The sequence below is a fragment of the Podarcis bocagei genome, assembly GCF_964188305.1.
Source record: "Podarcis bocagei genome assembly, chromosome: 12".
Classification (NCBI taxonomy): domain Eukaryota; kingdom Metazoa; phylum Chordata; class Lepidosauria; order Squamata; family Lacertidae; genus Podarcis; species Podarcis bocagei.
The window spans coordinates 34,252,584-34,270,012 of NC_138137.1; the positions used below are offsets into that span (position 1 = coordinate 34,252,584).

General features: G+C 42.2%; 1 protein-coding gene across 4 annotated transcripts in view; it reads left to right on the plus strand.

Moving 5' to 3' along the window:
• The window catches only part of CDK6 (cyclin dependent kinase 6), a 98,318-nt gene that overhangs the window by 20,413 nt on the left and 60,476 nt on the right, over positions 1-17,429 (plus strand). For all 4 annotated transcript variants that reach the window (XM_081164029.1, XM_081164031.1, XM_081164030.1 and 1 more), the window contains exon 3: positions 14,305-14,440. In XM_081164029.1, coding sequence (XP_081020155.1) covers positions 14,305-14,440 — 136 coding nt within the window. The remainder of the gene's footprint in view (positions 1-14,304; positions 14,441-17,429) is intronic.

The following is a 17,429-nucleotide window of genomic DNA, read 5'->3' on the forward strand; positions in this document are numbered from 1 at the left end:
GTCTACACTAAACCCTGCTTTTAAAAAAAAAAAAAACTTTTAGAAAGCAGATTAAGTTAACAAATGTACTTTCTCTCGGGCAGGAGGGGAACCCCAGCAAATTAAGATCAGTTTGAACGTTTCAACAAGAGCAGAGATATTTTGTAATGCTTCACTTCAAAATTTGAAATAATAAATTGTGGGAAGATAAACACACACACACAGAGAGAGAGAGAGAGAGAGAGAGAGAACAAATTCACACTTTCCTACCTTTTTGTTGGATAGCCCAGTTGTCAAAGCACTGCATCAGAAATCTCACTTCAAAATTTACTTTTAAAAAGCAAGATTAAAAGGCAGTTTATTTTATTTTATCCCCATACATATGATTAACAATCAGAGTTATCAGAGAGAAGCTGCCTGATTTTATTTCCCAATGAAATGAACTTAGTGAACTGGAGGAGGAAGAGTTTGAGATTAAAGAAATTAATTATGGGAAATTAGGAAGCGCTATTTTTTTAAAAAGTCAACAAAAGATGCAGAGGGTGGACATACTGCACATTTGTGATTAAAATGGTTTATAATGTAGAAGTGATTTTAATACGTTTCAGAAAATTATCGCAATTGCAAAAAAAGTAATTCTGTATTTGACAGCAAGGTTACAAAGTTGGGAGGGTAGCATTATTTCTGCTGTAGCCTTGTTAGAGACTTTGAGTTATTAATTTATTGGATTTTTGGTCCGCCCAAGCAGTATAAATATGCAATATTAAAATCAGTTAAAACAATTACAATTGGGATAACAGGGTGTTTCCTAAAAATCTGCCAAGTATTAAAGGACATGGTAAAGAGTTGCTTCTTCGGGATATTCAGAATGACATATTCATAATTGGAAGTTTCCTTATTTGACTCTATTTTACAAATTAAGTATTATCCTTTCTGTAGTTCAGTGCTTCCATAAGAAAAATAAATTATTTTATCAGTTAACAATGCAAAATAAATTTTATTCTTTTCACATTTTTCCAAGCAATGCTAGTGATTCTATGAAAAAGTTGTATTTTGATTACAGTACATAATCAAAAGCTGCCATAGAATTTAATTTTTCTTGTTTGATGTATCATAGTATTTTAATATTCTTTTGGAAGCCGCCCAGAGTGGCTGGGGAAACCCAGCCAGATGGGCGGGGTATAAATAATAAATTATTATTATTAAATTATTATTGTGCAATTTTTCTTCTGGGACTAGATATTCCCTCATTAGCAACCATGGTTTTGCTCCTACCCTTTGAGACAACATTTCATCACTTCACTAAGCCATGGCTTTTTGAAACAAGCTGCAAATTAAGCTCTCACTTAAGATACAGTAAAACTTGCTTGCCACTGTCAATCTTAAATAGGATGTAATGTTTATTGATATCAATTGATGTGTCTTCCACGTATGGAGGCTTTGCCTAGCTGCCTTATAGATGGTTGTGCCAGCCATAAGTCATCTGTGAATATCAAAAGCCCTTCAGTGAATATCTTGCCCCATTTTCTTCATTCTTCCAACTCTACCCCCCTCAGTTACCTAAGGTCTGCTGCCTCACAGTTCAGTGAGGCATGTCTACTCAGAAGTACGTCCCAGTTATTTCAGTGGGACTTACTTCCAGTTCCTGGTAAGTATGTATAGGACCGTAGTCTAATGACCCCGCCCACTGTTCTTTGCAGGGGCTTATGCCTGGTTCCCAGAATTTCCCTGTAGTACCAACACTTTGCCCTCAAAACTCATCTTTCTTAAAGAAGTCATAACTCCAGGGGTGAGGAATCGCAGGCCGGGCAGGAAGGTTTCTCATTCTTCTCTTGAGACTCTTCCCAGTGAACTCAGCTGAACTTACTTTTGAGTTGAGAAATACAGAATTGCGCAGTGAATTTATCTTATCCCAAACTCAATATTTAAATATGTATGTACTGTATATTTTCTCTCAAAACGAGTATTTAAATGTGTATTTTTATTAGTTTATAACTGCTGATAACATTTGGAGATGTATGAAATCTTTAGGATAGCTAATTTCTGATCTATGCATTAACTGGGAAGCGTGGGTCAAGTCATTTCATATAACAATTTGCAAAGAATGAATTTCTCAGACATCCCTCGATTCACAGTTTGTGCCTGGTCAATCAATTGAAGAAGACATCTGAGCAGAAAAGTAGATGCGTGCTGAAATTATTATTGTTCATTGAATAGGTCCAGCTGCCTCCTAGGATAAAGTGTTGGCTATAGTGACATCTCACTAGGCATGCTTCTCCTTAAACTATTAAAAAGAAAGAAAGAAATATACCTCCAGACAAAAATGATTAAGAAGGGTTGGCATGTCTGGGAAAGAGTGATGTACTGAAAAAGCAAGAAGGGAGGGATGGAAAGAACACATTATTGGGCGCTGTTTCCTTGATGCCTAACAATGAGACCTTTTACAGGGCTGGTGACATGGTGTGTTAATGAGGCACTGGCCTTTATAACTCTTGGGCACAAGCTGTGGAAGTGAAAATTAGTTTGGTGGTTTCAGCCTAGTCCCTACCAGACATTTGTCTCCATCCCCAAACCACGGTAGAATTTGGCAGTCAGGACAATGACACCTCAAAAAAAGTCTAGGGCTAGAGCAGGGGTCTGCAACCTGCGGCTCCGGAGCCGCATGTGGCTCTTTTACACCTTTGCCGCGGCTCCGGGGCGGATACTAGCGAGGGGAGGAGGCGCATTGTGCGCCCCAAGACTCCCCACTGTGACGGGCGCTGTACTGGCTGTGACGTCACATGGGGGCGGTGCGTGCGTTAGTCACGCACCGCCCCGACGTCACCTTCCCGCCTGCTGTCAGATCGCGGCTCCGGAGATATATTTGTTTTAAATGTCGCAATGGTTTTGCGGCTCCCAGGTTTTTTTTCCTTCAGAAACGGGTCCAAGTGGCTCTTTTTGTCTTAAAGGTTGCAGACCCCTGGGCTAGAGGAATCAGTACTGTGGAGATGCCCAAAGGCAAAACTGTGTACTGAAAGATTGCCCAGGCTGACCTTACTGGGTTGGCCTTGATCCTGAGCTGTTTACTTCATTTTCAAAAGAACTCGCTTGTGTGCACGCTGACATAGGAATAAAACAAAGAGTATAATCTGTCCAGACCTCATCCTATGAACCCTCTGCTGCCCAATAAGATGCAATATAACAACTTCCTTGCTGGTGCAGTGCCATCACCTGTATATTACCTTGTTCAAGCCTCCATGCATACCTATTGCGTTCTCATCATTTGATTACTCAGCAGTTGATGACTAGCAGCTGAAAGTGTGAACGTGACACCACTGGGATATGTTGACACTGGATGGTCTGAAACTCCTGTCTGGTAAATAGACAATGATGGTTTGTTCATGGGTGCAAGTCATTTCTTGGATCTGCAGGTAGGGTGATGAACATACATGTGAGAATTGGCTCTGAGCTGTTCTGCACATTACCACGTTTCTGATACTGTTCTGTGTCAAGTGAGGTACTACATGTTTAAATGGTCCACTAAATCAACATCTTGCTGGCCATGCAAAAATAGCTCTACCCCAGACTTCCTCCTGATTTGCTTATATTCCATATGCAGGAAGATTGGAGTTTTGTTTTGTTTTTTGTTTGTTTGTTTACATAAGGGGTATTCAGACAAGCAGTCCCTCATCTACAGTCTGAAGTAGTGCAGTCTCAAAACCACTGTATGATGTGACTTACCCGGGATATACAGATCAGTTTCCCCAGAATATTGTTTTAGCTCAGTGGCATGCAAATAGTTTTGTCTCAAAAACAGCCACCAGTACCAAATGGAGTTGTAAAACAAGAGAGGGGAGACCAGAAGCATCTGGTCAGGTGGGATGGAGCTGGTATGCTAGTTTCCTGGCAGGTAGATTGCTACTGCTTAATGGGAGGAAGAGGGGCACGAAAGATCAGCACAGTGCAGACACACTGGCAGGAGTGCCAGACTGACTCCACCAATGCTTTTGCACTGCACCAACAGGCCCCCTACCTGTATCCCTCCCCGTAAGCAGCAGCTGCCCACCTGCTAGGAAATTGCCACAACTCTTCCTTACCTGCCTGATGAATTGTTTCTGGAACAGACTGGGTGCATTTTTGCACAGAGCCTTTCTTTCCCTCCAGAGATCTTTAGACTCCTAAAAACTTGAGGCCACAGGTGATGCCTTATTGGTAATGCTGATAATTCCTTGCCACTGCCAAGGAAATGGCAAAGGGGCCGGTAGAAAGGGAGAGAGGAAGAGGGACTGCAGCTGGGAACCCAACATTTCTCCTTGATGTTTCTCTTGCCTTTCTTAATTTTAATTGTTGTAAAGAATGAAAACATACAATAGGTTGTATTTACGGCATTCAGTAGGCAAATCTTGTATTAATTTGGATGCATTTCTCTTTATTATACCTGCACATAATGTAGCCTTTTGAAGCAAGTTTTTCACATGTTCTGGCTTGTTACAAAGTTATAATAAGCAGAAAATGGGTGGGTAGGAGGGGGAACCCAGAAGTACTTTTGAGTAACTCATTATTCTTAACATAGTAGGCAACTGTTATGGAAACACATCTGTAGGATTTTCACAGTGGATATAAAAAGGATACAGTTTGTAATAAAGAATTCTTACCCAAGCAAGAGGGTGTTTCTCATGGTGTTGTCTGCTTCTTCCAGAAATATTTGGCAGAGACATTGCTAGAAGTTGTTTTGTAGTATTAAGGCCTAATACATGTCCTTAAAGGTGCTCAGTTTAGATAGCATTTGTGGCTGCAGTTGTAGATATTTATGCTCAGTTAGGGACAGAAGGGTAAAGGGTACTTGTTCAGTTTACTGTCTTCAAAATATTTCAAGATCTTCAGAATGTTCTTCCCACTATTGTTAGTTCAGAGGTGCTGACACTGGGTATACCTACTACAGTTTTAAACGAGTTTTAAACCTGATATCTCCCAGAGAATCCTAGCAAGTGTACTTTGGACAGAGTGTTGTGCTTAAAGATCCCTAGAACTACACATAAACTCCATCAGGAGTTTAGCTGAAAAAACCGCAAATTGTATTCTTAAATTCTTCAGAGCACAAGGGGGCTTCTTTGTCCCTGCAGCTCTAAAATTATACAAGGCCAAAACTTTGGCACAACTCCTGTATGGTTCCTTTTTGGGTCTGCCTTCCTCTGCTTTCTCCCCCCTTGAGAGAGTTCAATCTAGACTTCTTAGAGCTCTCCTCCAAGTCCCCAGATGTGTCTCAAACGCATGGGTGAGATTGGAAACGGGGATGATGAGAGTGGAGGCTAGCATTTGCTTAACATCAATATACAAATGGCTGACATTGAATCTGCTCCCCCGAGGGATAGCCCCACTGATCCTCTGCTACCAATTCTAGTCAGGCTGGCAAACTGCAGTTCTGAACACCCTCCAGAAACTGGGTTTTGCCCCTCAAGCCCTTCTAAGTCTGGGCTTGGACCAGGCAAAAGCCACGGTCAGGCAAAGAATATTAGATACTGAGAGACAACAGGACTGCGCAAGGTGCCCCGACTATAGAATTGGAGAAATCGAGAGATACATAGCCGCACCGGCAGCGTATCTCTCCTTTCTCGTATCTAGAAATGCAAGAAGGGCGTTTACACTTGCCAGAAGCACGGCTCTTCCCTCGCCGGTCCTGGATGGAGCCTTTAGAAAAGTCCCCTATGCCCAGAGACTTTTCACCTGTCCATTGGGAGAGATAGGAAGCCCAGAACACTTATTCTTTAAATGTCCCTTTTACGAAGAGGCACGCAGTAAGTTCATTGATCCCCTACTGGTGAGGCTCACCGACCTCCCGCAAAAGCAAAAACTTGACGTTTTGCTGTTAGGCAAAGACCAGAAGAAGACCTGGATGGTCGCCAGATTCTGTGTGCAAATCTGTAGACGCAGACCATCTCCCAACTCAAAATAGTCTGGCATGAAAATCCCCAAACCCGGTTCCATGGGTGACTCTGAGTCAACTCCCTGGGATAGTTTATTGTTGCACAGTGTGTCTAAATTTATTGTTGTACATTGTTTTAATTGTCTGTTTTACTGAATGTTTTAATTTGTTTTTAGTTTTTATCTGTTTTAATTATCAGTTTTGTTTTTTATCCACTTAATATTCTATTCTCTGACTGCTGGTCTATGACTGTAATAAACTGATTAATTGATAATTGAATCCCTAGAACTATAATTACTTGGGAGAGGGCATTCATGTTAATACAGCTAAATCCATAATATAGTCTTAGGATTGGGTACACATAGCTTCTTTGCACACAAATTATATACAATGGCTGCACGCACAGGTTGGCACGCCCATGGATAACCATATTGTGTGAACTGGTTAACCATGCATATTGGCATGTAACAACTCCCACTAATGCAGCTGCTAGAAGTGCTTCTATGTCTATGGGAACAGTTGCTGGCTATATTTGTGATTGGCTAACCTACACCATATATTTGTCTTAGGGAACTAATGCCTGGGAGACAGACTGATGTGTTCCTAAAATGTGTTTTGTGAAGGAGTGAAACTTCAGGGTTTGTGTACATGTTCGCCTGTTGCTGTATGTAGAACCAACAACTCCATTTGTAATTAGGTAGCTACACACTTATTACACACTCTCTAAGGAGAGGCTTGAAGTAACTGAGAACTCTATTTTGCTGTGGACAGATGCTGATGGCTAGTACTCTGGAGTAAATGAGAACAAAAGCCTAATGAGTGCATAATTCCACAATGACAAGACCAAGCTTTAATTGTTTTACCTTCCAATCTACAACCTGGTTGGGATTAAGCACTTTGATTTAAATGAACTTGTTGAATTCTATGAGACTAACAACCTGATGCACATTGCTCTCCATTGACCCACATTGTATTGCTGAGAAAGTGGGCATAGTGTTGCAGCTTAAACTGTATTAAAACAAATTATATAATTTTATCTTGGTTGTGGAACACTAGGTAGCCCTACTGAGAGTCTTTGAGCTCCACATAAGCCCTTTGTCAAGAAAAAGATATTCAGAAGATCTGCAGGTGTGCATTCCTTTGTCTTGAACAGAGGGAGTTAGGATTTTGAATATGTTACAATATTGTACACTGAATGCATGCACTTGGGAAGTGGAGTCACACCTGCTACCCGTCCCCTCTCCTCCCCATTCAGCATCGCTATTAAAAGAGCCTATTCATGTACAAACAAACTATACCTGCATATGCTCTGTATAAATGCAATTAGAAACCATGCTTTAGATAGGCATATCTAAAGTCTTCTAGATGTTGTTCTGAATGTATGTAGAGAACACATGTAGGTACACATGCAGAGGCATTATGACTCTGAATACCAGTTGGTGGGAATCACAGGTGGGCAGAGTGCTCTTGCACTCATGTCCAGCTTGCAGACTTCCCACAGGCATCTGGTCAGTCACTGTGAGAACAGGATGCTGGACTAGGTGGGCTGTTGACCTGATCCAGCAGGCTTACCTCACCTTCTTCGGTTTTTAAAACACATTCATTGGGCACCAGTGGAAATGATCCTGCTCCCCCCCCCCCGATTCAATGTACAGTGGTGCCCCGCAAGACGGAAAACCTGCTAGACAAAAGGGTTTTCCGTTTTTGAGCTGCTTCGCAAGACGAATTTCCCTATGGGCTTGCTTTGCAAGACGAAAACATCTTGCGAGTGTTCCGATTTTTTTCCGCCCCCCCCCTTTTTCTAAGCTGCTAATAGCCTTTTAGCCGCTAAGCCGCTAAGCCTTTAATAGCCGCTAATAGCGCTAATCCGCTAAGCCGCTAATAGGGTTGCTTCGCAAGACGAAAAAACCGCTAGACGAAGAGACTCGCGGAACGGATTATTTTCGTCTTGCGAGGCACCACTGTACAGTCGTACCTTGGAAGTCGAATGGAATCCGTTCCGGAAGTCCGTTTGACTTACAAAATGTTTGAAAATCAAATTGCAGCTTCTGTTTGGCTGCAGGAAGCTCCTGTAGCCAATCAGAAGCCGCAGAAGCGCTGTCGGACGTTCGGGTTCCAAAAGAACGTTCACAAACTGGAGCAATCACTTCCGTGTTTGGGAGCCAAAACGTCTGAGTTCCAGGGAGTTCAGGATCCAAGGTATGACTGTACACAATTATAACAGTCCTCTTGTACTCAGAACCTGACAGTTTGAATTGACAAACTTGTTCCAACAGATTCACATGTGGGTAGCTTTAAATGGTATTCCTAAGGCATGGCATTGAATTATTTGGATCTCAAAATATCAAGGCAGATACCCACATTTTGTTTAAAAAGTATATTATACAGTTCAGTAAAAAAAAATGAAATTAAAATAAAGCAAATAGCTGTAATGGGAAGTTTTTATTGTTTGATGTTTTACTGTGGTTTTATACTTTGTTAGAAGCTGCCCAGAGTGGCTGGGGCAACCCAGTCAGATGGGCTGCATATAAATTATCAATAATAATAATCATCATTGCATATAAATTATCAATAATAATAATAATCATCATCATCATCATCCCTGGGTACCAATTGCTTGATATAATGAAATTTTGATATGTATAATATTTGTGCTTTCAAAGTGTCTCATAGAATTTATGAACAAATTGTGGTTGCCATCATTCTGCAACCTGGTAGCATGGCCTGTCTGGTGGTAACTTTCTCCAGGGCAGTTTTGGAATCCCAGTCATGAATTCCCTCCCCACTGAATTGTGGCTGCTGCCACCTGCCCCCAATCACATTCTTTCCATGGACAGTGAAAAACATATTTATTTCTCTGAGACTTTGGGGAAAGTGGCCCATTGTTTATTTCTGATGAATTGTGTATAGCGTGGATTAAAAATGTAACAAAACAAATAAATTAAAAGTCCCTCCTCACACTTTCCAGAAAGTAAAATAGATATTTGGATTTCAAATAAGCTTTGTAACAACTCTTGAGTTCTACTCCATATTTGTTTGCTAGGTGCATACAAATATGCCGGGGAATTATCTCATGCAGATCTCATTGAAGCCCTGTTCCTTAGCAGTGCTCTCTGTACTGGAGAGGACCCTGGTGGATTGTGCCCTTGGATTTTTAGCCTGTCCTACGCACTCAGATTCTGCAGTGAGTACTCAAAATACTCAGTTTGACAGGGAGGTTGATCAGTCACTAAAAGAACCCAGCCACAGAAACTTGGCCAGAACAAATCATCCTCCACTTGCTTGCCATGCACATGGGTAGAATAATAATATCAAGCCAAGTAACTTGGGCAAGATGTTAAAACATATTGTAGTTTAATGTTGCTTGTTAATTAAATTTATACCACTTTTCCAGTTGTGTATTTCCCAAGATAATTCATCATGACAACATTATATGATGAAACAGAATGCACAACAAAAATAAATGAATGAAAACAGTAACAATGCCACCAACCCCCAAATCACTAGCACTATACAGTCAGGAGCCAGAGGTGTAAAACCCTTTACAGCCAAGGGACCTGGCAGCCGTAAGCATTTGATTGACCTCTAGAAGAAATGTGCAGAATATTGATGGTGTTCACATTCTACACAGAGGAATCTTTTTAAAAATTCTGCATTAGGTGAAAGAGTAGCTTTGCCAATGTATTAAATACTTGGCAAAAAAGGTGTTTAAAAATTAAGTAAATGTTGTTTAACAGAAACATACAGTTGGAAATATTTTCCAATGTTTATGTTCAGATCTCATACCTGCCTGGCTCCTCTATGTTTGTTTACTGTGATACATGATTTATATAAATATATTGCAAATTATTAACTCCTGACAAATTTCAGGGAATTTAAATTTAACTAGTGACTTCAGCACATAGTGGTCCTGCTATGCAAAGGCACTCCGTCCATGTTCCTTACCTAACTGAATCTAAGAAGATCTCTGCAGGATCAGACAAAAGGCATGAGCACAGTAGCAGCCTCTTGCTCACGATCCCCAGCAAATAGTGTTCAGAGACATACTGCCTCTGATACCAGACATGGCACATAGCCATCATGACTCAAAGTCCTTTTTTCCTCCATGAATTTGCCTATTCTTATTTTGATCCTTGAAAACCGGCTGTTTTACCTATGTAGGAAAACAGCGCTGCAAGTACACAACTGGAACCTGTCCTTGTGTCTGAGGAAGGTTTTTGTTGCATGAAAGACTGATAAAGAAATAACTTTAAATTGGCATATTTATACTACTACGCAAGGACACAAGATTTGAAACTGTTCTAGGCTACTTAGAATTTGTATAGATGTACCGATAGGATGAGGCAGAATGGGTTGGTACCTTTATTTCTCAGTGTGTGGGGTTTTCTCTTTGCATGATGAGCCTACCACTTCTCAATTTCAAAGAAATACCTAATGTATTAGAATTTTTTTAAAAATGGATTTGGTAAAGGCTTCATAATTCATTTTTGTGACTGCAGCGGTAGACACATATCTACTTTTACTGCACTAGTTTCCAAGGCCAGATAATACATAAGCCATGGCAGAGAAGATGCAAAGGACCTTTCACATGGTGATGGTCACTGAGTCATGTAAACAGTTTCATGCTGGAAGGGAGAGTTCATGCATGGATTGTTTCTGCTCCACCACAGTTCCATGAGTCCCCTCCTCCAAAACTACAGTGAATTCACAAGTAGGCATTTTGCGTGAGCAGCTACATTCACAGGTAATCTAGCTACCGCTACATCTAGACCAGTGTTTTTCAACCTTTTTTGGGCAAAGGCACACTTGTTTCATGAAAAAAATCACGAGGCACACCACCACTGTGTGCGGAGAGGGAGATGTCAGAGCCCCGCTGCTCTCTATGGGGAATCGGATGAGAGCAGACCGCCTGTCCGCTCTCATCCGATCCCATCCGATCTGATCCCCACCCAGGACGGATGGGAAATAGGGTGGACACAGTCCGGCGCCCGCCTAGTGGGCGAAAATTTGACTTTTTTTTTTAAACCTTAGGCTTATTTTTACTCATGACAATATTTGTTAAAAATATTACATCTGCCTTTGAGAAGAGAGAGTATCATATTTTTATAATGTGGAAAAATAAACTCTACAGACATCCCAAATTGGCACACAGGTGCTTTAAAATAACATCCTCTCACAGGATAATTCCAAAGGGGTGCTTTGCTCCCACCCTGTTTACCCAATTATTCTTTAAACACACTGGACTTCATGAATGGGTATAAGACGAGAATACCTAAAAACAGTAAAATGTTTATTTTCTTAGAAAAAAAGAGGGATTCAAACTGATTGTGGTCACAACGTCCATCTGTTTAACCTTGAAGTCCCCCCCCCCCCGCACGCTCTCCTTCCTTGGCGCCTCTCGCTCCCCGGAGAGGCCGCCCAGCGCGGGGCTCTCGCCGTCTGCCTGCCTGGCTGCCTGCGAGCTTGGCGGGCAGCGCCTCCGTCCGCAGCGCCCGCCTCGCGGCTCTCGAGTGGCGCTCGCCTGGGAGGACACGCCGGAGCCCGGGAGCTTCTTCCTCCGCCCCCCGGAGCCGGAGCGCCGCTTGGAGCGCCGAGGAAGGAGAGCGCGCCGGGGGGGACTTCAAGGTTAAACAGATGAGAGCCGCGAGGCGGGCGCTGCGGATGGAGACGCTGCCCGCCGAGCTCGCAGGCAGCCAGGCAGGCAGACGGCGAGAGCCCCGCGCTGGGCGGCCTCTCCTCGCCGCCGCCGCGGCACACCAGGCAACATCTCGCGGCACACTAGTGTGCCGCGGAACAGTGGTTGAAAAACACTGATCTAGACAGACACACGGACAAACCCAGTATAATTGCAAGCCATTATTCTATACCAGTTCTTTTTCTGTACTTTTTAAATATACGTAGTGCAACTATGTTCCTGTCATTCATCAAGTTACCTGAGTTAGCGTCGCTGAAGTCTAGCATCTCTCACTGGATTTGCTAGAGGATACCATGTTAGAAAGCATCATCTGTACAATAAAAATATTACATCGCTTTAAAAAAAACACAGATATTTAAATTCACCCTTTAGTTATTTCTCTGTTGACTCTTTGTCTCCTGCAAGGTAGAATACTTCAGGAACTCATCTTCCAATTTTCCTTTAACTTGAAAATGAATTTGGCTGAAGCTTGTAAGCTAGTGCAAGCCCTATTCAGCTGTGGGTTAATTGGGGCTTCTCTGCTTAGCCCAGGTAATCTCTGAAATGGCAGATCAGAATCTTAACTGAAAGATTACTGTGCTTCCACTTACAGGTTGGTTCGGCTCTTTGTTCTTTGGGATATTAATGCTTACCCAATTTGCAAACTTCCTTTGATATCTGAAGATGAAAAAGTTCTAGACAAAGGCAAAGCATTTTTCTTAACTATATTTTTCTTAACTGCATTGTGACCTCTCTGGTATTATAGAATACACAACCTACTTACAAGGGACAGATGGTATCTTCAAGAGAGAAATTAAAGTTGTAGGAAGCAGTTGAAAGTGGAGCCTAGAAAGAGTGCATGTCTAGGGCAGATTCAGCTGTGTAGTATGTACCGAGTTTGGAAAAGTAAATTGCTACTTTCACTGGATCTTCCCTTTCTCCATAGTTTATGCTTCTTGGAAAGGGTGATGATGGGGGCAAACTGCTTGATAAACCTCCCTTTCCCTTTGAACATACCAATAGCTGTACAGAGAAGCAAAGTGCTCAAGGACCTGGAGCAACAACTCCCCTATGAGGAAAGCCTACAGTATTTGGATGGGGGGAGAAATTAGTAAAGAGGGGCATGATAAAAGTGCATAATATTATACATGATGTGGATAAAGTGGATGGATATAAGTTTATCTCCTCTTTTAATACTATTATGTGGGGTCATCCAATGAAACTGAATATTGGAAGATTCAGAACACACAAAAGTACTTCTTTACATAGCAGACAGTTAAACTATGTAATTGTCTCCTACAATATGTAGTGATGGCTGTTGTCTTGGATTGCGCTAAAAGGGGATTAGACAAATTCAGGGAGGATAAGACTCAGTGGCTGCTAGTCGCAATGGCTGTATACATCCAACTCTATTATTTTCATTGCCATGATCCTACACTTTGTCAAAGGGAAACTTCCCACCGGAGTGGAATTCATATATTGAACAGATGGAAAGCTCTTTAATCTGAGTAGGCTGAAAGCAAAGAGTAAGGTTACCGTAACTTCCGTCATAGAGCTTCAGTATGCTGATGACAATGTGCAAGCTTTTGCAGAATCTTACAAAAAGCTTGGCCTATCACTCAACATCCAAAACACCAAAGTGCTGCACCAACAAGCACAAAACAACCCCTCTGCAGCACCACAAATCCAACTCATTGGTGTACCGTTGGAAAGTGTCAATCACTTCTCCTACCACAGCAGTTATCTTTCCGCAAGGGCCAACATTAATGTTGACATCTAGTATTGCCTGAGCTTTGCGAGTGCAGCTTTCTCCCAATTGAAGTGCAGAATATTTGAGAACCAGAACATTCGCAGGGAAATCAAAAGGCTTGTTTACAAAGCTATTGTACTACCAAGCTTACTGTATGCTTGTGAAACATGGGAATGCAGGGGAACTTGCCTGATTATCATCTTCCAAAGCAACTACTCTATTCTGAACTTTAAAATGGAAAGCGTAATGCTGGTGGTCAACAAAAGAGGTTTAAAGACTCTCAAGGTAATTTGTGCTTCCACTGTGGAAGAACAAGTAGATCCAGAATTGGCCTCCACAGTCACTTACAGACTCACTGTTAAGACCCATGTTCTTGGAAGACAATCTTACTCTGCTATGAGTGATCACCAAAGAAGAAGATTCTGCTTCCAGAATCAGTGGCCGTATGCCTCAGAATACCTCTTGCTAGATATCTGTGTGTTTGGTACCCAGATTCAGCAGGATCTTTCTGCATGTCATGTTTCATAATAAATGAAAGTTATTTCAAAGGACTCCTTTGCAGTGTTCGAAACTCCCATTGTTCTAGGTGCATTTTGTGACCGGGAATATCATTAGTGTGAGCAACTTCTGAGCTCGGCGCAGTACTGTGGCTAAGATTTCATATTAAAACTGCAGAGTTGAAGGATGAGAGGACCTTTTTCTGCCTTCCAACTTCCAGCTACTCTGAAGACTGGAGAAGAGACCCTCTTAAGAATATTAGGGGGTGGGCAGGGGAAGGACAAGACAATGTGAAAAATGAATATAATATTTTAGCTGCAGTTCATTCATTTTCAGCTTTGTATTATAAAAAAAATAATGCCTAGACATTTGGTTTTGTGCCCATAATCTAGGTTTAAGGTGCCATTTAGATCCTAGCTTTCATATCTCAGTTTCTAACACTAATCTTTTGCTGGTTTCCACCCATTTACTTAGCATTTATGTGTTTTTCCCCTTTCTTAGGTTGTTCGATGTATGCACAGCATCCCGAACAGACCGAGAGACGAAACTAACACTGGTGTTTGAACATGTTGATCAAGACTTGACCACTTATTTGAATAAAGTTCCAGAGCCTGGTGTGCCTAGCGAAACTATAAAGGTATCAAAGAAGGGTAGGGGAGGTTTGTACATAATTTTATGGAATAATATGCTAAAGACAAACATACAGCGGAAGCATTTTCAGGACAACTTCTATCTGATTTAGAGGAGATTAAATTAATTACTTCTCTCTCAAATTCAGAGGCATTGGTTCTTATAAAAATAATTTATAATTAATTATAAAAAATGCTCTTCATCATAGTTTCAGCTCCTGGGTTGAGAACAAGTGGTTTGAATAAACCAGTTTGCAGTGTTCAATTAAAATCACAAACTACAGTTAGTTGTAAATCAGAATCAGAAGCTTCTAGTCATCCCCCCCTCTTATCTAAAGGCTGGGTACATATGGGGAAAGGGGAGAAAAGTGTTTATGAGCCTGAGGCTTCCCATTGCTTGTGCTTGTACCAGCAAACCATGGTTCACATCTGAACTGGGCCTCTGTATTTATTATCAGCCTCTAGTAAAGAACCATAGCTCCACAGTAGAGCTCATGTTTTGTAGCCAGAAGCCCAATGGCATCTCAGGTAGGTCCAGAAAGAGCAGGGAACTGCTTTTTGGAAAGTTGCTGCCAGTTGATTGGGGTAGCCAAAGTGCTATCATTCAAATGTTGGTGGTCTGCAATTTTCATCATACCAGATCTTTGGTCATGGTTGCAGAAGGTGATAGGAATTGTAGTCCAGGAATATCCGGAGAGCACAGTGTTAGCTAATCCTATTTTACCCAGTAGTAAACTATATGGAGCAATGGTCTGACTCAACGTCAAGCAGCTTCATATATTTATATGATTTTGTTATTTATTTGCTATCCAGAATATTCCTGTGCTGTATTTTAGTGCATTCCACTATCATGTTCCTATGACTCGTGTTTATGTGTTTTTGATAAGTCTATTAGATAGTTGGAAGGCAGAAAGAGCCTGTCCAGTTTTGTCCAGTATAAGAGGCAAATTATAATAATAAATTTGTTTTATTATTTATACCCCATCCATCTGGCTGGGTATAAAGGCTTGGGCAGGCATGGTTTTTTTATTTGATTCATATATTTTAAATATTTTGATCTTTCTGCAAAATGCTCATGGTGGCTTGCAGTTAATATAAGAAATAGACTAAAACGATGAATACACAAGAGCTGCCAGCAACAAATTATCATGTCCTTAACCAAAAGCTTGAGAGAAAAAACAGGCATCACTCAATGTCTAAATGATAAAAAGTAGGCACTAGGCAAATATTTATTCAGGGGGGCTCTCCATAGGAGGGGGTGCCACTACAAAAAAGGCCCTGCCCCAGGTACAACTCAGCCTCTGAAGATAAGAATGCTCAGGGTAGGACTTGAGATCTTAAAGAATGGGCATGTTCATATAGAAGAGAACATCCTTCAGACACTGATTATAGGTCACTTAGAACATCATAAGTCAAAGCCTAGGACCTCAGCGGCGTAGCGTGGGTTATCAGCACCCGGGGCAAGGCAAGTAATTTGCGCCCCCTAACCCGGGGCAAGGCAATTAATTTGCGCCCCCTAACCCGGGGCAAGGCAAGTACAGTAATTTACTCTCCCAAGCAGCAGCAGCAGCGAGGCTTCTCTTTCCCCTGCGCTCTCCTGGAGCTGCCTCTTTTCTTTCCTTTTTTCCCTTTCTCCAAGGCTTTTCGCTTTCTCTCCTTAATTGATTCCTCCTCCACACCGCAGCGTTTCCTGGCTGCTCCCCCGCCTTCCCCTCTCTCTCCTCCTCGCTCTGCTTGCCTTGCCCTGCCCTGCCTGAGGGCGCCCTGAGGAGACTCCGCTCTCCTTTTTGACCAGGCGAGGTGGAAAAGTCTCTTCCCGCCCCCTCGCCAGACTCCCTGCTCGGCTCGGCTCACTACCCAGAAGGCCAGTGGAGAGAGAACCGCAATTACCATAAAGCTCCTCTCCCTCCGCTTCGCCAAGCTGTCAAAGCCCCTGCAGCAGCGGCAACGGCAGCAGCAGGTGCAGCCAGACCCCCGCCAGCCAGCCAGCCCGCCCGCCCGGCTTCCTCTCCTTTTTTTGCCCGCGGCAGAAGGCTTCGCTCTCCCCTTTCCGCGACCTCCTCGCCAAGCCGAGCGAGTGCGGGCTCCCTAACCCGTGGATTTTAGTAGGGGCAGAGAGCTGCTAGTGCGAGCGCGCCCCCCGCCCATGTTGCGCCCGGTGCGGCCGGCCCCCCTGGCACCCCCCACGCTACGCCACTGTAGGACCTTGAACTGTATTGGAAACAAATTGGAAATCCTTTGACATCTACAAGATATGGTCATTACATATACATCTGCTATAAAAAAAGTAAAGCCAGTATGCCATGTTTGAGCAATGGGTACTATCTTTAATGATATACTCAGTGGTGGATGCTGTGCTCCACTATAACTGTGCAATAGGGCACGGGACCAGACTGCTAGTTATTGCCAGCTCTAAAGAATGCTTGCCATATTTTACCCCATTTCGGCAGCTGTCCATTGTGAGGTTTGCACAGTCTAAGTGGAATGGACTGCGCGTCTGTTGCCCATTCTGTATGCTTTGCATTTTCCATTCTGTCCATAAAACAGGCAACACATGACATCATTGCATGACAAAGAATCAATTACTGTGAAGATCTGGCTTCTCTGAGAATGTCAGTTTTCAGTGTTGAGGCAAGAGCCATTTGCCATCTGTCACTGATGCTCATAATCAGTTGATCATATTTGAGTATTGGCACAATGCACAAGGTGAAAAACTCCAGGACAGATATATATAAATAACAGTGAAATAAACAAAAGCTAAGGAACCCCAGAGTTTTAAAATCATGAGCGTGGCTAGAATTTAGCAAAAGGTGAAGTCATTGTATGTAAATATAAAAATCATTATTTCCTGAAAAGTACATGGATATTTTACATTTGCCTATTTGAAAAACATAGTGAATGTGTTCTGTTACTAATTCTATTTTTACTTTTAATTCTACTGCTGCTTAATTAAGTGCCAACAATCTGGTAGACACTTTGCAGGAGCAACAAAGTCCT